Source organism: Lissotriton helveticus, chromosome 3_1, assembly GCF_964261635.1.
Source record: "Lissotriton helveticus chromosome 3_1, aLisHel1.1, whole genome shotgun sequence".
Lineage (NCBI taxonomy): Eukaryota > Metazoa > Chordata > Amphibia > Caudata > Salamandridae > Lissotriton > Lissotriton helveticus.
In genome coordinates, this window is record NC_136061.1 from 1750516803 (window position 1) to 1750539930 (window position 23128).

Genomic DNA, 23128 nt, shown 5'->3' on the forward strand with positions numbered 1-23128 from the left:
ACGGTCTATCAAAATATAGTCAATACGACTAGCCCCACCTTGCCAATTAAAAGTAGTCTTCCCTTCTCGGTCCATTGGTGTCCTCCCATTGCAGGCTCGGAGACCATTGTTGAGGGTAAAAGTATTTATTTGTAGAGCTGGAGTTGACCATTTTTTAAAACGTTTGAGTGTGAGCTCCGGAATGCCCCATCTTTATCCAATTCTGCACTAATTGTTTCGGTAATCCATCTCTGGACCTTGGGTCTCACCTACTGTTGCTCGGAGGAAAATGCGCTGGGTAGTATATTCAATATAGGACTCCTCAGGTTCTTTACCGAGCACCTTAGGGCTCAGAGTCTTAGTAGTTGAGAGTACTCATTTGACTTTCTCACTAGACCCCCAGGTTTTTTGTGTTTAACAGTATGTCTAGTAGGGGATGATAGCCTGGGCAGGTCTTAAAAATTCCCTTAGACCCTCCATTACCTGTTGTTGTGCTAATTGTTTCGGTGACAATAGCCAGAGGTTCAACATTAAAATTAAAATCCCCCCGCCTCAATTCAATAGGCATCTACCTTGAGAGATGAGAGGTGCTTATTAATTACACCCATGACTGGTGAACCAGATGTATTTACATCAAAGAAAATTTAAATGCAACTAGAACAGCGACAACAATCAAACGATTCGCAACATACAGAAAAATAGTCTATTTTCTTTTATAAAGCATACATTAATAATTTTTTAATTCAGTTCCTACAACTGATATATCATTGTTCCATGCAGTAAACATGATAGAACATTTACTCATGCTTCACAATTTTCAGTCCGTTTTAGCAGATACTCTCTGCTCCATTAAAGTTTGAAGCGATCACATAAGCAAATGCATTTTAGCTAACAACTCCTCCTTAACTAGAGTAATCCTTCAAAGGAGAAGCAATGCATCTCAAGATAAAAACATATATTCACAATAAAAGCATAGCGCCTTTACAAATAAATTATTGCTGGCAGTACATAAAATGAGAAACATTTCTTTCTTGCAACTTCAATATTTTTACTTTTTAGCCCGGTTCCAATTTGTAAACTTGTGGCAAGGAGCAAAAACTGCTCAATTAAGGGCCTGTTCATTTGATAAGAACAGGACCACCATCAACCATATTCACCAATATCCATACCCAGATGTTTACTTATGTATGCGCCCTGTGCTTGTGCTTCATATTCCATAGTTGACAAAAGCTGGTAGTAAATGTGTATTTTGTAAAGTAAATGTAGTGTGTTTTTTTAAAGCGCACAGCTGCCCCAACGGGGCGTCCCGGCGCTGTATAACGCTGTGGAACCCTTCCTGGCTCTCCCTGTGAGAAGCCCCTCTGGGCACCCCCAAGGTAAAGCCAAGCATCCCAGTGTTGTAGGGGCCGTTGTGGAGATTAAGCAAGCTATTGCCCAGAGTTGCAGCGTGGGACCCATGATTAGAGTAGGCGCCGAGGCGAGAATTATCGAGTCCGCGGACATTGAGCTCAAGACCCTGCCGCGTCGGGACTTGAACCCTGGTCCCGGGCCTGATCTCTGCTTGTTTTAAGCTGAGAGAACGGAGACAGCACATGGAAAATATAGTGGCACTTATCATAAAAATCGATGTATTTACTCTATTCTAGCAACACATTAGCAAACAGTCACACCTCGAGCAAAAAGATACAGTGCGTGCTAGCTCACACTTTGTGTTGTCAAGGGGAACCTTTTCCTGTGTTCGAGACCCAGATGCAGCATGCAGGAATATCCAATTTACAGTAGGTGTCTAGTGTAGCTCATGTGGCTCCCAAACAGACTTCCCAGCCTTGGAAAAGACACGGATAGCATCTTGAATCAGGTGAGATGCTCAATAAAAGGCAGGGGGTAGAAACTCCTCTAAACAGCATGTGATGCTGCAGGTTGCTTATACATATGGCGACAGATGTGTTGCCAGCCTACATCATTTCCAAAAAAACAGATTCAGAGATATTCTCAGGTTCCTCTTTCTATCGATGTTAACATTAAGATCTCGTTAGATATTAATACACACCGAGAAAAGCCTCTTCAGTCTTATTAGAGTGAACCTTTAGAAAAAAGCTCCATATGGAATTTTGATATGTCCTTCTGATCTGTGAATGATCTCAATTTGTTTCTGTAAGGAAACAATGTTTCAGAAGCAGAACCCAAGAGGAGCAATAATGCATTCCTGATATAACACACATTGGGACAGCTTTATTTCAAAGATAAAGAGGTTTCTTGCAGAGGTTACTATTTACTCAAAGGCTCGGAGATGGGACCTACCAAAAACGGTGTGAAACTCCATTAAGCAACGCCCTTCCTAAAATGGGGAAATATGTAGCTCAACCAATGTGGTGGTTTATTATGTTGATATAAAGTGAAATAAGACTATTTGCCAACAGCAGCAAAACCAACCACCAATCTGATTGGCAGTTCCTTTGGGACACTGATATCTGATTAGACATGCACTACAGATTACTGGACATTAACAATCTTAAAGAAGACACCAAAACAGATAATATCACCGTAAGCTGGCTGAAAAACAAAGTAATCAGGAACCTTATGCCTGCAGTGAAAAAACACTTGAATATCCATTTATAAAAGGACTCGAAATCTTCATCCACTGCCGTCACTGGGTCTACCCTTTAGCAGGTGGAAACTCACTAGTGTTTCAGAGCAGTACATGGACCCAATGAGTAGCAACATTCTAGACAGAGTTTATATTTTGTCCTAGGGAACCCTAATGTTATTGTTTCCCAGTCCCCTAGAGCCCTTCTGGTTTTTATTGTTTTGACCTGTGCTCTTTCGAAAGGGCTTCCAACTACTGTTATTAGTACTTGAGTCCCGGTCAAGACCATCTACTAATATTGTGAGAGGGTGGGACAGGGAGAAATGTACTGGACCATCTGACACCAGATGAAGAGAAGACCAAGGGGGATAAAAATGTCTTTTGACATCATGGAACTGTCACGTTTCAGCGCTTTTAGCACCTCAGTTCACACGAGTTCATCAAGACTCAAAATTATCTGGACGGCCTGGGAAAAGCTATCAGCTGCCCCATTTGCACAACACTGAATTTTAAATTAAGTCTGTATTACACTGTCACACAGATAGGGTGCATAGACTGCCATCAGAACTGATGTTTAGCCAGGTATTTGTACTGTACATTAATAATTTGTTCATCAGGGTCAAAGTAGTCACCTTAATTTAAATGTTGACACATATTACTAAATGGTCATTAAATGCCCCACTTCAAATGAAGGACTGCCAACAGAATGTTCAATTTAGCACAGGATGTAACGTGTTGAAGCAGAAACTGAGTTAAACAGTAAGCTCTTGCATCCAGAATATCATTGTGTTACGCTCCCGAGACCCTTGAAGATGTAAACTGCATATGGTTGGCAGGGTGGATCCTGGGAATACGAACTGCAGTCCACAAAAACCTACAGCGAGCCAATAGAAAAGTTGGTGCAATGAAGGCATCGTTCTATCACATCATGCACTGCAGATTGCCCTTCAGGCCACACAAAGGGATCGCCATCAACTACCCAACGTAGGTAACTCAAATACACAGCGCCCAATGCAGTCCATAGCAGCAGGATTTGCCACGCATTTGGAAGTCCTTCAAAGTAACCCACATGAATGATTGGCGCACCATACTTGTTTGAGGCAATCACTAAAATGTTTAAGGAAGCCATCCGGAGCCACATCCGTATTAAAGTCCATCAAACCTCCTCTATTATTTCAATTGACTTTTGACTATGGAGCCCACATTACTTTTTTTTATTATTGAAAAGTTTTATAGTATACTCAACACAAATTCAGGCAAGTCCATCCTTTGACGTTACAGTGTAAATTCACATTGTCCATTTCATTAAGTACAGTAGCTTCTACTCACGTTTATTCACACTTTTATATAATGATAATCACTTATTTATAGACTGTGGAGCCTCTGGATGAGTTAGCAAGTAATCCGTAAGGGGTGACCAATAATCCCTAGGTGTGGAGGCAGACGGTAGTTCTTCATAAGTTTTCTACATGTCTTCACAATCTATCATATCCTTTAGCCAAAGTTTACTGCTAGGGCAGTTCTTACTATTCCAACACATGGGAGACACAGCGTTTCGCTAACAATAAAACTATTGAACAGAACTTCTTCTTCATAGACCTCAGGTGCTTCACTAGACATAATAGACAAACTTGAATCGTACATCACATTATATTCTCCAACATTTTACCCGCAAGAGACACAACTTCCTCCCAATATTCCCTAACATTAGTACATTCCCACGCTAGAAGAATAAAATCAGCATTGTGAGTTCCACAACGTTTACATCTTGCGTCTTCTCTTAATCCGCATTTGTGCAATTTCAGAGGAGTGTGGTATATTTGATGTAAGTATTTGTAATGTATTATTCTGTGGTTGCCATTAGGGGTTAGAATTTCAGTTAAAGCACAACTCAGCCACTCAGCCTCGTCCAGTGGTGTATCCAAATGCCCACTCCATCTCTCTCTAGCTTTAAGGGTTTTGTCTGCTATGTCCTCCTGCAGTAATTTGTATAGTTTTGAGAATAAATGCACGTTACTTGGATTAGTAATAACCATTTGAAGGGCAGATAATGTAGGTGGCTCTGCAGGAAAGTTTTGATATAAATGTTTGATGGCCCCTCTTAGCTTGTGGTATGTGAATCTAAATAAAAGTGTCTGATTATTTATAAAACTGAGATCATTTGTCTCCAGGAACACTCCACAGATGTAGAGATCTCCCATCGCACCTAGCCCTACCTGTTGTAGCAGGTGCATACCTGCTTCTTCCTGTTTCACTGATAGGTCCTGATGGTGGCGGAGTGGCATTGCAAGTGCATATAGTGAGAATTTATGCGCTAATACGTCCATGCATCGCCATGCTGCGTTGGTCGTGTTTATTGCGTTTATTTCATTTCTAGCTTTGTCTGAGCGCTTATGTGTGAGTATGTTGTTTAGCGGTATAGGGTGGGCATCCCCGTCTTCAACCGCTACATGGGTCAGATATGCTACCGGGGGAAACCAATAATGAGCGTATTGCGCCTGCGAACAAAGATAACATAATAAGAGGTCTGGTACAGCAAATCCTCCTTTTGTGTAGGGCAATGTTAATGTTTGGAGTTCGATGCATGCTTGTTTAACAGCCCATATCAGCCGCGTTAGTAATGACTTTAGTTTTAGGAATATTGGGGTAGAGGGTGATTGTTATATCTGTGTGCTCTTTTGATATTTCTGCACTTCCTTTTAAACACATTGCTTAATTTCTCCCCTTTTCCTATTTGCTGGCTTAGATTGCTCTTTAGCTGGGATTTTCCATTAGAAGACCCCTTCGTTCAGTTTCAAACAGTGCCTGCTTTTGTTCCTTTCCCGTTCCTTAGATCAAGGGTTCCGGTCATGTGTGGCTCAATGGTTCCGGTCATGTGTGGCTCAATGGTTAGAGCGGCAGATCCTGATGCAGAGGTCTAGCCCGGGACCAGGGTTCAATTCCCGCCGCGGCGGGTCTCGGGCTCAATTTCCTCGGACCTGATAATTCTCGCCTCGGTGCCTATTCTAATCATGGGTCCCACGCTGCAACTCTGGGCAATAGCTTGCTTAATCTCCACAACGGCCCCAACAATGCTAGGATGCCTGGCTTCACCTTGGGGGTGCCCAGGAGTGGGCACTTCACAGGGAAAAGTCAGGAAGGGTTCCACAGCGGTATGCGTACAAGCGCCAAGATGCCTCATGGGTGATTCGTGCGCTATACAAGTACTACACAATTACATGTTGCCAATCTGTCTCGTTGCAAGATTGTGCTGTTGAAAGTCTATATTTCACTGCTAAATTCTGTTTGTTTCATCTTTGAGACTGATACAGATCCTGTTACTCATTTGCGCACTCATCTGATGAACAGATCTGGGTTTACATCCATTCCTGCCCTGATGACGTTTTTTTGATTTGTGAAATTTTCTGGAACCCATTTTGTTCTGCGACATTAAAGGACGTCCGGAATTGTGAACTGAGTAAGAAAAAGTTTAAGTGTGGGTTGAGGGAGTAATTAGCTGCTGAATTGTCCGCATCTTACAGGATTCATTCTGTGATTTCAGACCCTGTGTCCCAGTTTCAACCACATCTTGAAAGCTTGTCTTCACTAGGATTTAATCTTAGTTTTTTCAAAACTCACAAACCTGATATAGAATACCATCCAGTGTTTTCACCCTTACTTGGGGCAGTCAGGAAGTGATCTGAACTCTGCTATCTCTGGGTAAAATATGTTCACGTATGTGACAAGTGCAATGTAGGGAAGACAGGCAATGGGCCAGTTGGCATGTCTTAAAACAGAGACAATAGGAGCAAGGGTAGGACTACAGGTTTGCTGCATAGGCTGTTAAGTAAAAAGACCCATCAATAAATGTCAGATCCCACCTCACACCAGGTGGCTGTGGGCCACTAACAGAGAACTAACGTGGCTTAGAGAATGATGCCACAGGGGTAGATGGCTGGATGTAAAGGTGCCCCAGGTGACCCACATGATGTCTACTTGATCCCCAGTCATGAAAGGTCTGGGAGAACTGCTGCTGGGTCACGAGGCATGGCAAAGTCTATATGCCAGCCCTCTAAAGTAGCCTCAACAAAAACAGGGTTGCTGAGTAAACAGTTGGCAAGAGTTGAAAGGGACAATGAATACGCTCTGCCTATGTTTTCTTTAAAGTGTTTGAGGGTGAATCATCTTTTTGCCAATAAGGCAGGACTCATGAAAAGGCATATCTATTAGAGATGCCTGCAAGTCCCTAGAAATCCAGTAGATCTCTTTCAAACATGGCAGTAGAACATAACATTAAGTCCACCACACCCCCCAAACAATTAATAGTATCCACGCCTGCCCTCATGAATTATGCTGCATCGTGGAAATTTTCAATGATTTGAGCCAAAGACTCAAAAAAACTCCTATCGAACCTTCAGCAAAGTCTCTCTGGCTATGTCCCAAAGGGCATGTGTACCTCCGAAATAGGTAGACTGACCTCAACAACAAGCAGGCAGAAGAGAACATGCGCTTGCAGAATACCTCAGTTCTTTTAGACCCCTGTCTGGAGTGGCTGAGACAAATGCATTAGGATTGATTTTGCTGGTGAAAACTTGGACCATCAAAACAGAGCGCTGCAGATCAGTGCCACCCAGTGGCAGCTGGCAACCTGCCTGTTCATCAGTGGGCAACAGCAAGGCTTCACCTAAGTGCCTGTAAGGGTGCCATGTAAGGGCTTCATTAAATGGAAGTAAGGGCTCAGATGTGGCTGGCTCAGGGTGTACAACGTCAGATATTAGTCTTCACTTCAGCTGAAGGCAGCAGTAAGTCTAGGACCTCAGCTGCACGTCTAATCACCATGGCAAATGAAGCGCTCGTCTCTGTTGGTGGTCCAAGGAGTGAAACCAGGTCTATATCAGGGGAGATAACCCCAATGGTCTCGTGCAAGTCCACATAGATACTGTCATCATAGCATGGGGTAAATTATTCTTGTAATCACCATCATGTGGATAGGAATCTGAGCCAAAAAATTTGATGAAGCCTCTGAGAAAGGCCTCATAGAAGAGGAAGTGTTTTGTCTGGATCATAGAGCACAGGGAGAGGTGTGCTGGAGTGGAGTCATAGCGTGACCTTAGTTAGGGTCGAGAGGGATTCGGGTTGCAGTTAGCCATAGGAGTCAGAAGTGGGTCACCATGTCGGACTTATTTACATGCCGATCAGTGGTATGACCTTTTTGGCCCTGAAGCGCCTCTAGATAGGCGCAGTCATTGGACTTCCTGTAGTCATTGTTATACAATTCGTCTGCTACACCCTCTCCTGTTGAGAGCGTGTTTCTGTACCACTGGCAATCATTTATTCATGATGTACGGGCTTTGCTCGGATTGTCTACTTTAAAAATGTGCAAAATGCTAATAGAAAAAAGATTAAATATATATATATATGTATATATATATATATATATATATATATATATATATATATATATAGGAGTCAGCAGGGGTTCGACCTCTGGCACCAGAGACTTTCAGGATTAGTGTCTATGAAGGAACCTGAGCAAATCCCCAAGGCGGGTTGAAAGGTTTAGACAGTGCAGAGGGAGAACCAGTCAGCAGTAACCTTACTGGAGAACCTTGGGCTACAAACAGTGCCAGAGAGCCGGAAAAGTGCAAAAAATATGCAGCATGGCCTCCTTGAAGACCTCAATTTGCTGCAGGATCTCCGAGCTGGACCAGTTGTGGAATCAGCTCCTCGGGCAGGGATCAGGAGCGAGATCAACTGGCACCTTGTCGAGTTCCACTTTGACTTCTTGGATTTTTTTCCTTAGACGACCTCGACTGCGAAGAGGACCTGTTACAGGAATAATCTAGAAGGAAGAACAAGTCAACGTCCTCTACTTGTAGTGGGTACGGGACTTATGCAAGGTCTGTCACTTCTTTTGTTGTTTGGTGGCTTACAGTTTAGCTTCAAGGTCCAGGTTGGCCTCGGGTGCTTTAAGGCTCATTCTTAGCATGACTGAGTCATGCCCAGACACTTGAAGCATACCTTGCACAAGCCCATCACCGTTTACACATGAATTTGAGCCGACATTTAGAACTTTTAATCTTCTCAGTGTGTGGCAATTTTCATGCAGACTGATTTGGGGTTCAAACAGTTAAAAGGAAGAGAACATTTTTTTAATCTGACATTAACTTTGGTGTTCTAACAAATCTGCATGACATTTGGCAGCTAGCACATGGTGCAGGAATCTTACAGAACTGACAATAGGGCAGGTTGAGTGGGGTCAAAGTTCAATCGGGGTACAAACGAACATTCATTTGACAATAACTTTGGCACAGTTTGACAGATCTAAACAATACATGATTCTTAATATTGTGATGTTCATACAAATCCGTCAGAGGGGGTAGAGAACACTTAATGGACTGGTCACAAAAGCAGTGCTTTACATTTTAACTCCAACAGAAATTATTTGTCTCCCCTATTAAACAACAACAAAAAACTCAACTAAATTACAACACACTTCAAACAAAACTAGAACATTACTTGGGGAACTGCATTTGCTTGGTCTGGAGTAAATCAGTTCAGTAATTTGTGATATTAGCATTACAAAATGTGTCTGTGGATTTGAAAGGGTTACTAAGTTAGAGATCTCTGGAATGAAGGCTGCATGCTGCGGGGCTTGGGTGTGTGGCCTGGGCCTGCGGCCAACCCACTCTGTGCACATAAATCTGAATCCCTCTCTCGTACACACAATGCAAATCAAAGTCATACGTTAGTTATGGTGCAGCAAATACAAAGCAGTAAAACCCCTAAAATGTGCCAGTTATGGTATGCAACGGGAAACATACTGTACAACGCAACTTTTACTCCGCACTACCATCACGACGCAACTATTACAACGCAAGTCATTACAACGACTTGCGCTGGAGGGCGCTCTAGGATAGGGAATAGTTTAATTACTATCCAACACCTTCCCTACTATCCACGGGGACTGGAGTTGGAATAGTAAATTAAACTATTCCACTATCCAGCGCCCCCAACGCAAGTCGTTGTAACGACTTGCGTTGTAAAAGTTGCGTCGTAATGGCATGCGGAGTGAAAACATGCGTTGTAATGACATACATCCGTATGCAACACACAATGCTTACAATATTTTGCTCATGTTAGACTGCCTTTTTTGGCCGAGCCTACTAGAAAGCGCATGCGCAGTCTGTTGCGAGGCATATAGTCACTTACCAAGAACACAAAGGGGCTTGGAGCCCACCCATTGCTTAGCTTTGGTTCACTTGTTCATGCCCCAATTTTCCAGTATTGTATTGGGAAATATTAAGATGAGGAATCTGAAGGAAGATGGATCCTTCAGAAGTGCATTTCAGTGCCTGTACCTGCCAACTTTTGACCAGACACCTAGTCAGTTGACCCTTGTATACAACTGGGAGACCCACAAAAAGAGATATAGTTATCACGAGCAGTGAGCACTTTAGTCTTTTGGGATGTGGCTTTATTGGGACTCATTGACGTTCTTTTTCATTTCTTTATCCGTGTACAGCAGGTGCACAGGGGGCATTCCTGAACAATATTCCTATGATTAATCAAAGCTGAATCAGTGGATAACAAAATGTCAACATTGTTATCTTTTCCTTTAAAGTAACCTAAACTCTCCGAAGTAAAATATTAGAATTTTGCCCTACAGCATAACACAAGGAACATTTAGACTTTTTCTGTTTAATAGAGCCAAGTTGCAAAAGAGTATGTGCTCATTCAGAAGAACAACAACTGTGTAGTAACACCTCGATACCAAAGTCAATTGACATCAAAGGTTACAACTGACAGCCAGTAACCTCTGACGGCAAATGACGCCAAGGTATGGCCACACACTATTTAACAGTATGCAGTCAATAATATGGATTTGAATGAAAAAGGTGAAAGCAGTTCTTATATTCAGCCAGCAGAATCTCCAATCAAATATGTGTCTGATTGCTCACCTCACCAATAAAGACAGAGCATTATTTGGATAAGCACTGAACACTATTCAATAAGAAACAAATTAGAATGGAAGGCACTGCAAATAAATGTGCACTATGTGTGCTCACCTGTATGATTTGTGCAGCTCAACAACTTTCTCCTCAAGCTCCTTGGTTTGGTTGGGCGACAACTTGAATTCGTTGATGTACTCTGTGCCATGGAGATCTGGATCATAGTCTCCAAGCTCAGACTGGACAGTGTATGAGCCCAGTAGTGCCAAAGTAGCAAAGGAGCAAGGCAGCCGTCCACTTACAATGTCTTGTCGAAGCTGAAGACACAGATTATACCTAGAATAAGTAACAAAGTTATTGAACAACGCTGACATGCAGAAAAATCATTTGACTATCATAATATGTGTCTTCGCTCACTCCTCAGTAGGTGACTATTCAACATAAACTATGCTAATGAGTACATCTCAACAATCACACCTGAGAAACTATGCCCTGGTTTCTAGCAGTGACTTAGACATTGGCCCTATAAATACATCCCAAGCTAACTGCACTTAATCTCTCATATATTAAATAACGTACACTTTGTCCTCCTTGTATCAGCTATGCCGTGTATAGGTTTCAATTTGAGGATCTCAAAAAGAAAGCATATGGTCTGAGCGGCAGTATTACAACTTAAGCATACTGGCTGACAGATCTACCACCTTTGCCTTTCCTTTTATTAATCCTTCAGTGCCCCTTACGCCAAATAAAACTAAAAAGACAATGTGCATGCTCTGAAAGCAGGAAGTAGTGCTGAGTTGGGAGAAAGCTTTGAAGTTTGATAGTGTTAAAATGACTAAATCTTCTCACATGCATGGAGATGTTATTTACTTGTATTACTGGTTCTGCATTGTAAGACTTGTAATTGAAGTCACACATTCAAATAATCACCTACTGCTTGTAGGCTCATGGAACACTATGTCCACAGATAAAGAAGAGAAAGTAAAAAATTAAACCTTTCTTTTGCAGACCAGCACCCTTGAGAGCCTTTCAAATGCCAGGTTTTCAGAATGTTGCTTTCAGATTGCTAGAAAAGAAGTAGCCTTAACAATGAATCATCTATAGAAAACAGCCTACTACACCTAGACACAAGCAAAAAGAACCAGTTTGGAAAAACAATCAAAATGCAGCTCCCAAGGGGTAACATTGGACAAACAAAAAAAAGCACAAGGATATTCCATCCTGTGTTTCGTTCTTTGTGAAAGATAATTTAACTCATAGGTAACTCATTTATTTAATCCCTCACAGCAGAGGTTAAAAAAATCACAAGTACTTGGGTGTTTTCTTTAGGACTTCAATGACTATTCCTATAAAGCAAACCTCGAACTACAAGTATAGCCATAAACGGCAATATATCATCATCACCAGCTGCTTTGTACACTAAGGGTGAAGAAAAGGGGTCAACATTGAACGCAATCAACTCTTCTAAGAAGAAAAGTAACCAAAAAGGTTTCAGAAAGCAGCTAGGCCAACACTAGAGGCACCTTTGGTCAGAATCTTGATAGTGTCTTGTGAAAGTAGGAACAGACGTCCAAGTGGCTGCCTTACAGATATCTAACAGAATATTCCTTAACTTGGCCACCTTCCATCTGGTCAAATGAGCATTTGGCCAATGAGAAAAATGGCTTATTTAGCAAACAGAAAAAATGTATTGCCGGGAACAATCTAATGATAAAGGGATTGCTTACAAGTGGCTGTGTCTATAGGTATATGACCATAATTGATAAAGAGCTGGTCAGATTTCCTCAATATTTTAGTCCAGTCAACATAAAACCACAAAAACCTCTTAACATCATAGAATGCATAGAGTGCTCCATTAAAGTGTCAGGATTACTAAATAATATGGGGTAAAGTCAACAAAGAATTAATGCATTACTCTGAAACTAAGTAAAAAAGATGGATGGGTTCTCATACCCAGATGGAAAAACTGTGTAACCAATAGCTGAAAGTGCCTGCATTTCACTACATTTATGTGCAAAAGTAATTACAACCAAGAATGCTCTCTGCCACCAGCGATGCTGCTGTGGAGGAGCTCAAATGGTAGAGAAATCAATTTGTGAATCAACAAATTCATTTATCAGGGAGGAGATGGCTTCTGGACAGAAGAAATACATTTCTTCAGTTAATCCAAAAATAATTTATTACTTTAACCTTAAAACAATCATATTTGTTGAGATCCCTTTTTATGTGCTCCTTTACATGTAAACTTAACTCGTTCACAGCAAACTGCAGCTTACCCTCGCCAGGAGGAGAAAGTAAGGCAAGATGACATCTTAGTGGCAGAATATTTGATTCGGACCTAGCTGATGACACAATGAACAGAATCATCTGTAGTTGAATACATAAGAAGCTCTTGCTGCAAGTTTCTTAGCTTCCTTCAGAACTGCCATGCATGATTTAGGTACATTTAAAATCCATACTGTCGGATCCCAGAAGTCCAGTTCAAAAGTAACGCTTGGCCATAAAACTGAACCAAAATGTTTACTATGCTTGGAAAAGTCCTGTATACAAATATTGCAAGGTCTGAGATACACAGTTGCCTGGGCTATTCATGAGCAATGAGGATCAATGCAGTCTTATAGTTCGGCAGCATCATCAGGACTGATGGTATTAGTGGAATTAGGGAGAAATGTAAAGAAATATCCAAGACCAGTTCATTAAAAGGGTATTGCTTAAGGAGCTTGGATCCCCTAGTCTGGAAGGGAAGCTTGAGCATGTGGAGATTTGAGAAATGCACATAGGTCTAAGTGAAGGAGAAGCCCCATCTGAGGTGACTTCTAGAAGAATGTTTTCTTCTATAACCCACTTGTGATTTTCCTCAAAAAACCTGCTGAAGTGATCTTCTTGGGAATTGTGGGCCCTTGTGTTGGGCCGGTCCCTTACTGCTGGGTTATCCTCAAATGTTTTTCTTCTTCCTCCTATTTTTTCAACCACCTTTTTGCTGGCTTTACGTCTCTGGGTACTTTACCACTGCTAACCAGCGCTAAAGTGCATATGCTCTCCCCCTAAAATGTAATGGCAATTGGATTCTCCATGATTAGCTATTTGAGTTACTAGTAACTACCTAGTACTCAGCACCATGTGTGCCCAAAACCTACAAATCAAATGGTACTAGTGGGGCTGCCGCACTGATTGTGCCACCCACATGAGTAGCCTTTCAAACAAGTCTCAGACCTGCCACTGCAGTGTCTGCGTGTGCAGTTTTAAACTGCCATTTCGACCTGGCAAGTGCACCCTCCTTGCCAGGCTCAAACCTTCACTTTTATTACATGTAGGCACCCCATAAAGTAGGCCCAAGATAGCCCCAGGGGTAGGGCGCAGTTTAGGACATCTACTGTTGTGTTTTATATGTCCTGGTACTGCTAAATTATTTTTACACTACCGCAAGGCCCGTCTCTCTCCCGTAGATTAGCATTGGAGCTACCTGGTAACATCTTACAAGTGTATGTGCCAATTGGGAGCTGATAGAAAATTTAATTTTGGGGTCTCTGGGTTCAAAATTTAAAAATACATATTTTAGTGAAGTTATTTTTTAAATTGCAAGTCTGAAAAAAACACTTTAAGAAAGTTGTGATTTTCTTAATTTAACCATCTGGGGATAACACTAGAGTGGTTGGAGGAGTTGAAACTGACACCTGAATAGGACTGTGACTGTTCTCGCACAAAGAAGTCTCCATCCGGGGTAGTAAGTTTGGAGCCAGGGAAGGGCAGTGTCGTGTGCACTACAAATACCTTCCTTTGAAATTTACCTGCTACAAAAGCTGAAATGGATATAAGTACTGGACCTGTGACACCATACACTCAGAACATTTCTGGACTGAGGACATTCTGCCAGGAAGAAGAGCTGGATTGGTGTCAGGAGGGACTGCCACTTTGATGTTTCTCTGCTGTGTTGGATTGCTGCTTCTGTCCTGGGAGTGACTTTCGGTGCATCATCCCTGGGTGCAAATGTATTCATTGACACCAAGCCGCAGTAAGGAAAAGAGGTATTTTGCAGGGAAACAACGCATCACCTCCCCTGCCTAGCAGTAAGGAACCGGCGCATCACCTGCTTTTCGATGACTCACCTGCCCTGTGCCTCGGATTGTCTTTAATTTTTGATGCAACTAAGGTACTTTGTCCTGGTCAAGCGTAACCATTGATTTTTAAGAACTACAATTTTAGTTAATATTTGAAAATTCATACTTGTGTTTGTTGGACTTTTGTAGTTGTGATCTTATTTTAATCAGATAAATATTGGCTATTTTTCTAAACTGGTGGTGAATCCTTTTTTAGTGTTTTCACTGTGTTATTGTTTGTGCATGCATGTGCATGCGTGTGTACAAATATTTATGCATTGCCTCTAAGAGCAGCCTGATTGTTCTTGCCAAGCTACTAAGGGGTTGAACACGGGTTAGTCAGAGAGTGTAACTTAATTCTATGGCAGGACCGGAGGCTTCGGATTATGCCTTCCTTTCTTCACTTTATTTTCAACAGCAGCAAGAAAACATACAAAACACTACTTTTCCCATGAACACCAGGGAAAAAAACAGGAACTTGAAACATAAGTCCTTCTTTAGTGTCCGCGCTCCGGCAGCACCCATAATGCATTGCGGCTCCTTCCTCTCCCTCTTTCTTCGCTGCTCAGCAGCAAGTTAAGTGTTTTTGTCACTCTCTCCTGGGTTTTGGGGATCTCTGTGGGCAGCGTGTGGCTTTATTGTTTAGCGCTGTTGTTTTTCGACCCCCTACAGGTCCCCTGATTGTCGCGGGACGCTTTGGCGCTCCTCACGCGATTTATTGTCCCAGTGGAGTGCGGTGTGCCTCAGGCACCGCTAGGGGGCTGTGTTCTCTCTGCCTGCAGGCGCGCTATAATTCGCGTTTTTAACGTGTTTTTACCGCGTTTGCGCAGCTTCCACGCTGTCCCTGGCCACCCAGTGTTGACACCCTGCGGGGTCGTAATTTAGGGTTTCCCTCCATTTTGACGCCCAGAGTGGGTTGTATTTTGTTACTGAACACCCGGAAGGGTCGTAATTGGCGCTAGTGTGTAGCGCAAGGGGACGCTTTACTGGGTGGTGCCCTAGCACATAGAGGGCTGTTGCGTTCCCTGGGCTAGTCCCGAAATTCGTGCCTCTGTGCCGCCATATCCTCTGGGTTGCCCAGTCCCACAGTGTGCCCTCTGGGGTTGTAAACAGCTGCGCCGTACCTCCCTTCTGTAGAGCCCAACTTACCTCAGTATGCAGGGGGAGTCAGGCCAGTACACGGAGGAAGACCCTCTAAATTGTACCCCCTGGGATGATGACTTTTACCAGGCGGTGGATGATTCCATCTACAAGGCGGTAGATCAGGCGATTGTGCCCCTGGAGCAACGCCTGACGGCGCGTTTGGACGAGGCGTACGCAAAAATTGTGGTACTCATCCCGGCGCCTGCCCCAGCATCGGATCCTTCCCCGTCAGCGGTCCCCCCCCACCTAAGAAACCTTGTACTGAGGGGATTGATCCGGTGGCCTTTGATAGAGTTAGGACCGCCTTTAAGGCGCTTGAGGATCCTCTACCCGCCCCCTCCCAACCGGTGGGTGCTCCACCTCCTACTCCCCGCACGATGTCCCCGGAGCCCCAGCAGGATGATGATTCTCCGGACTCGGAGGAAGAGGCCTGCTCTTCTAGGTCGTGGCTCCCTTCCCAGCCGTCCACCTCTGCGGCCCCTTCGGACATGTTGGACCCGGACGATATTGTCCACCCACGGTCCTCAGAATGGGTCCCGGGGGATAAGGTTGCCCTCTATGTGGCAAACCGTCTCCGGAAACCGGTAGACAAAGATGCCCGTAGCCGCCTTAGGGCGGAGTGCCCCCGCCCTTCCTTGGAAGGGAAAGTGGCAATGACCCCGGACATTGACCCGAAAATGGGCACTTTCCTCGCTAAGTTTGTTAAAGATCCCCGGAAGGGTATTGACCGGTCCTGGCGTACTTTCCAGGACAAGCTTTTGGACGCAGTAGGCCCCATGACCAAAATCCTCGACATGGCGGAAGAGGCCAAGGTGTCGGGGGATCTCATCTCTCCGGAAGTCTTGTCTAATTGGGCGCAACGCGCCATTATTTTCCTTGGCAATGCAAACTGTGCCCTCTCTACAGAGAGGAGGAGGTCACTGCCGATTAAAATTGACCCTAAATTGGGTGACCTCGCCTCTTCGGAGGCTGGCGCGGTGGCGCAAGGCGGTTTGTTCGGGGATCCTTTTATTAAGGAGCTCGGAAAATTTGTGGCTACGTTTACGTCCTTGGACAGGGCCCAATCCAATATCAAGAAAGTTTTTGCCCCTCGGGTTTTTGATGGGGTCGGACGAGGCAGGGGCCGCTCGTTCGGTCGAGGCAACCCCTCCGACAGAGGGCAAGGCTCTGGACGCCGGCATGGTCAAGAACACAGCTCCCGCTTCAATAATTTTTACCCCACGAGAGGTCAGAAGTTCCGGGGCCGTGGGGTCTACCGAGGTCAGCAACAGGGTGGACGAGGTGAGTGTACTACCCTCTGCGAGTTTGCGGGTAGGGGGGCGCCTGGCGCAGTTTCTCCCAGCATGGCTTTCCCTTACCAAGGACGCCTGGGTACTACAGACGGTTCAGGGCTTCCAGTTGGAGTTCCATGGCCGTCCGCGGCAGCCCCAGCGTCCTCATCCCATTACGTTCTCTCCGCGCGATGCAGAATTGGTGCGCGACGAGGTTTCCGCCCTCCTTCACAAAGGGGCGATTTGCTGCACGTGCGAGCACCCGGACGCCTTCCTCAGCAACATCTTTTTGGTCGACAAGGTCGATGGAGGCCGCCGTCCGGTTATCAATCTAAAGGAGTTCAACGAGTGGCTGGTCTACCGCCACTTCAAAATGGAGGGAATCCACCTCCTGAGGGATGTGCTGCGCCCGTCCGACTGGATGGCCAGGCTCGACTTAAAAGACGCCTATCTGGCGGTCCCGATTTTCCCTCCACACCGTCGCTTCCTGCAGTTCAGGTGGGACGGGCAGGTCTACGAGTTCACCACGCTGCCCTTCGGGCTCTCCTCAGCGCCGTGGTGTTTCACAAAGGTGCTGCGCCCGGCAGTGGAAGCCTTGCGGGTGCGCGGTGTCCGAATGATAGTGTACTTGGACGATATGCTCTTCATGGACCAGTGTCCGAAGCGCTTAACGTCCCAGCTGCAGTTCGCGGTGGACTTACTGCAGGGTCTAGGATTCGTTATCAACGAGAAGAAGTCTCTCCTAGTCCCGGCTCAGTGCGCAACCTTTTTCGGGTTCAGCATCGACTCGGTTTCAGCCTCGTTGAGTGTTCCTGCGCGGAAGATGTCGAAGATTCGACACGAATTGCGCCAGACCCTGGCGAAGCCTCTGATATCGTTGCGTCATCTGGCACGGGTAGTGGGCCTGTTGTCGTCTTCGATTCAGGCCATCTTCCCGGGCCCGCTTCACTACCGGGCCATGCAGCGGTTGAAAGCGTATCACCTCAGGAAAGGTCTGACGTACTCGCAGTTAATTCCGCTGTCGGACGAAGTGAGGGACGAAATGCGATGGTGGCTGACGCACATGGAGGCCTGGAATGGTCGTGCGATATTTGGCTCCGCCCCAGACGTAGTGATAGAGTCGGACGCCAGTCGATCAGGCTGGGGTGCCAGGTGCGGAGAATTCTCCACGGGCGGCGCCTGGTCTGCCCTCGAGCAGTCATTGCATATCAACTGTTTGGAGTTGCTGGCAGGTTCCTTCGCGGTACAGTGTTGGACCAAGGACCGGGTCCAGTCGTGTGTCCTTCTACGGATGGACAACGTGTCCGCGGTCCGCTATATCAACCATCTGGGTGGGACCAGATCCAAGATTTTGGCGGATCTCGCGCGGGACTTTTGGCACTTCTGCCTAGACCATCAGGACTCGGTCACGTCGGAGTATTTGCCGGGCCATCAGAACGAGGTGGCCGACTGGCACTCCCGGCACCTCCTAGATGCCAGCGTATGGAAGCTGGACACACGGGTGTTTTCCCAGCTCATGGACCGTTGGGGTCCGTTTTCGGTGGACTTGTTCGCCTTGCGACTGGACCACCAGTTGCCGAGGTATTTCAGTTGGCGCCCGGACCCGTCGGCGGAGGCGACCGATGCGTTCCTCCAGGACTGGTCGGGAGAGCAGGGTTATGCGTTCCCCCCGTTCTCAATGATAACACGAGTGTCAGCGTTGCTGGGCCGTCAGTCAGCGCAAGTCGTGATGATCACGCCATGGTGGAGGTCTCAAGTGTGGTTTCCAGTTCTTCTGGAACTTTCCTGGGATTCTCCAATCCTACTCCCCCACTCTCCTCACATTCTCCTGAATCCGGACGGGAATCCCCACCGGCTAGTTCAGGAGGGCTCGTTGAGACTGATGGCATGGCGGATCTCCGGCGTTGCTGGTCTCTCCCAGGCCTTTCGGGAAAGGCAGAGGATCTACTCTCTAAGGCCTGGGCGGACAGCACCACCAGGAGATACCGTTCAGCGTGGCATAGGTGGCGTCGCTGGTGTCTGCGACGGAGTTTCAATCCCCTGGGGGCGGATGTAGTCCATGTCCTTAATTTCTTGGCCTCCTTGGCGGAGGAAGGTTTAGCCTACAGGTCTATCAATACCTTCCGCTCAGCCATCTCGGCGGGACACGACCTGGTTCAGGGTTCCCCGATTGGTGAGCATCCGTTGGTCTGCAGACTGCTGAGGGGGATTCGCCTCTCGCTGCCGCCTGAGCCGCGGTATTGCGTCCTATGGGACGTGAACAGGGTTCTGAACTTATTTCTTTCTTGGCAGCCAAACAGGTTTTTGTCTCGCAAAGAGCTTACGGCTAAGTTAGCTATGCTGCTATGCTTGATTTCCTGCAGGAGAGTCTCGGATGTGCGAGCACTTGATGTTACAGCCCGGGTGTTTTCCCCGGAGGGTGTGTCCTTTACAGTGAGCAGGAGAACTAAAACCCTTATTTCTTATCCGGCCTTCCCGGATTCCCCCAAGCTGTGTGTAGTGCAGTGCCTCCGTGCATATGAGGATATGACTGATGATACTCGCCCTCCGGGTGAGAGGCAACTTCTTATTGCCCTACGGAAACCGTACAAGGCTGTTTCTTCCCCAACAATCGCCAGATGGGTGCGTTGGGTTATGCAGGAGGCGGGGATTGATACGAAAAAATTCGGTGCTCACTCAGCGCGTGGCGCTATGGCCTCGAAGGCTTTTGCCCTAGGAGCTAGGTTGAAGGACCTGATGAGAGCTGCGGATTGGTCCACGGATTCCACGTTCAAGAGGTTCTATTTTAAGCCAGTAACAGAAGTGGCTCGGCTGGTTGTCGACAAGCTTTGAACTGGCATAATCCGAAGCCTCCGGTCCTGCCATAGAATGAGAATTTGCCTAGCTTTAGTGCTGGTAAGTTCCAATTCTATTAAGGACTCGGAGGCGAGGATTATCCCTCCCAATGACTTCCTCGAAGTGGACCCTCCCCGTACTGAATGTAAGTAACCTGTTCACGGGAATTCAATTGTTGGTAATGCTTTTGATCTGTATGCATTCAGTGTTACGTACCTTACTATTCTCGAGACGATCGGTGTCTGACTGAGGTTTCTTGCAGGGAATGATGGTCCAAAACAGGATGCGTGAGTCTCCCAGAACATGGGCGTCGCGCGAAGAAAGAGGAAGAGGAAGAGGAAGGAGCCGCAATGCATTATGGGTGCTGCCGGAGCGCAGACACTAAAGAAGGACTTATGTTTCAAGTTCCTGTTTTTTCCCTGGTGTTCATGGGAAAAGTAGTTTTTTGTATGTTTTCTTGCTGCTGTTGAAGTGAAGAAAGGAAGGCATAATCCTCGCCTCCGAGTCCTTAATAGAATTGGAACTTACCAGCACTAAAGCTCGGCAAATTCTCATTAGCCTGACTAGAGCCAGGGTCCTTACTTGGACAGGGTGCAAGCCATTGCCAATTAGAGACCCCATTTCTAACACTCTGGAAGATGAACTGCCTTTATGCCAGGTTCCTGGGAAGTAGCCACATCCAAATCTTCTATGACCCCAGAGATCAAGGTCCGGATCTGGTACCTTCCTATTTTTTCAGATATTGCAATGTGATGCTATTGTCTACATGAAATAAAACTGTTACTAGAGACAGTAGGAAATCTTTTAGAGACAAGTGAATGCCTCTAAACAGGTCTCAATTTACTCTTTACGCCCTTCTTCTGAAGGGGACATATTTGTTCTACTGCTTGCTTCTTCAGTAAGAAGGTAGTTTCCCAAGGCAGTTCAACTAAAGGTTACGTTGAAGTTGGTTTGAGTGCCTTGACACAAAGTGAGTCGCCATTCCTCACAATAGTCAGCACCCACTTGTTGCTTGTGATATTGTATCTCTCTCCAAAATGCATAGGTATACAACATGGCATGATCGTTGAGGGGACAAACCCTGTGGCATAGATCGTACCAACAATAGTTCTGCTGGAAATATAACTTGAAAAATATCTTTCCCTCCTCTAAAACTACACAATTGAATGATTCTGCCTTGTTTTTCATGCAATGTATCTCCTCTGTACATTGGCCAAGAAAACAGAACTAGTAAACAAAAGGTTGAGAATTTTTAGCTGGGAATTTGTGTTTTGAGGAATGAAACGCAATCAGGCTATTTCTAAGAGCAATTTCATGACAGTACCTGGACACTACAAGCTTGGTGGAATCAAAGACAACACTTATAATCATATTAGAGGGATGGACGTCTTTGTCCTATGTAGCAGAAATATTGTTTGCAGCCCGTCAGAAGATCACCGGTAAACGTAAACTCTCCCCCACAGGTATTGGTTAATCATCCCTGAAACGGCATTGCAGAGGGTGCTTGCAACCCCATGGAAGCTGTACATTTAAATAAGCCTAAATAAAAGACGGAGTATAATATATGGGAATATAGAACAGTGCCCTGGTGGCATTGATTCATTGATAATTTGTGAATAAAACAGAAGCAACCTTTCAACAGCAATTAGCTACTTGAAACATATACAATAGCATGAGAATTACAAAATATATTCATGTATGTCATCATTAGTCTCTGCAAAATGCTGACAATTAGCAAATATAAACATACAAGGTGAACAGTGATCAGTCGGTAATAAGTTTAAAAATAAAAATACCAACTCAGTCAGTTGTTGTAGCATCAGTGACCATTAGATATAAAATATTATAAGACACTAGGTTATTAGTTGCAATGGATGAGATTCCTTCACAGGTAATAAGTCTGCAATAGACGTTATATTGGGAATTAATTAGCAAACTGCAGCATTTGACTCTCTGCAAAGTAGAGCAGCCCAAGGCCTACTCATGGGAGGTAGTGTAGGCTAGTAATCCAATTCATTGGTATGGAACAACACTCACTGAATCACTATCCAGTCTGTGCTTTATATTTGAAAAAGATAAAATACTAACACGCATATACCAATAAATACTATGCATTAAATTACAAATATGTATATCACATAGGTGGAAATACCTTTGGTAATGCCCCATATCACATTACACTCCTAGTGCATCCTGTAACCCATAACCTCAATAGCCAACGCAAGGAGATGATGGATGGACCACTGAAACGTTTCAAACACTCACCCCCAGTCACAGATCTGGCTTGAATCCATCATTGTTCTTTAGCTCACTTCGCCACCCCAGTTCAGACCCAGCCATATGCAAATCAGTGTTGACCTTGTTCCTAATGGGAGCAGTCCAGCCCAAACTGCCAAGCCAACAAAATCTGAATGGGTAATGGACTATTGTAAATGTATCGTATGTGATATACTTAAGTGCTGGGACTCAATTAATTTTCTGAATGGCAATTGGATATTCGTAAATTATTTTTATACGTTAATGTGCTTTTATGGTTTTTATAAAATCGAATAAAGATACATTATTGCTACTGATTGTTGTATTGGGCTCTGGAGGATGCCCAGGGCAAAAACTTTGCATTGGGAGCTGAATTTGCTGGCTTCCCTGTGACAGACTGGCCAGCTGCCTGGCTCAAGTGCTCTTCTCCTGCAGGCGCAGGCACCTTGAGCATCCCCTCTTCAACCAGCTAGCAAAACATTCTGCCTGCCGCCCTCACCATGCCCTAGAGTCTCCTGACTTCTTGAAGCGCAACCGGAGGTGCAGGGGAGTCAAGGGCTAATCCACAGATGTCTTGTGGGAGCCCTCCTGGATCACCCAGCAGATCTTTTCCTCAAACTATTCCTCAGGAGACACAAGGGGGCCAAGTGCCATTTGCCCAGAGAAGACCCATCCTCGTTATGAGGGATAAAGCTGCAGCCAAGGTCCTTATTCAATTCTTGCGGGGCATCAGGTGGCTCCTACGTCTACCTGGGTGTTCTTTCAGTCTGTTGCTCCCAGGTCCAGGGTTTTCTTACCTGGCTCTTCATTTTAAGTGGGGATGAGCAGTTCTAGAGCACAGGCACCCCTGGCCAAACCCAGGATGCCACATCTTCACTTCATCCCTGTCCCAACTCTCCTGCACAGGAGACAGGGACAAACCAGTATGGCAACGTCAAGTTGTCTGTGGAAAGAACTCCCTTGAGGTCCTCAGTTCTGCCACTTCATGACACTGCTGGCTAATCCCATCCCACCAATACTTCAAAGGTG

At 45.2% G+C, this 23128-nt stretch overlaps 1 protein-coding gene across 6 annotated transcripts in view; it reads right to left on the bottom strand.

Moving 5' to 3' along the window:
* The window catches only part of LOC144823747 (protein 4.1-like), a 960864-nt gene that overhangs the window by 383103 nt on the left and 554633 nt on the right, over positions 1-23128 (bottom strand). For all 6 annotated transcript variants that reach the window (XM_078682548.1, XM_078682547.1, XM_078682545.1 and 3 more), the window contains exon 7: positions 10615-10833. In XM_078682548.1, the coding sequence (XP_078538674.1) occupies positions 10615-10833 (219 nt within the window). The remainder of the gene's footprint in view (positions 1-10614; positions 10834-23128) is intronic.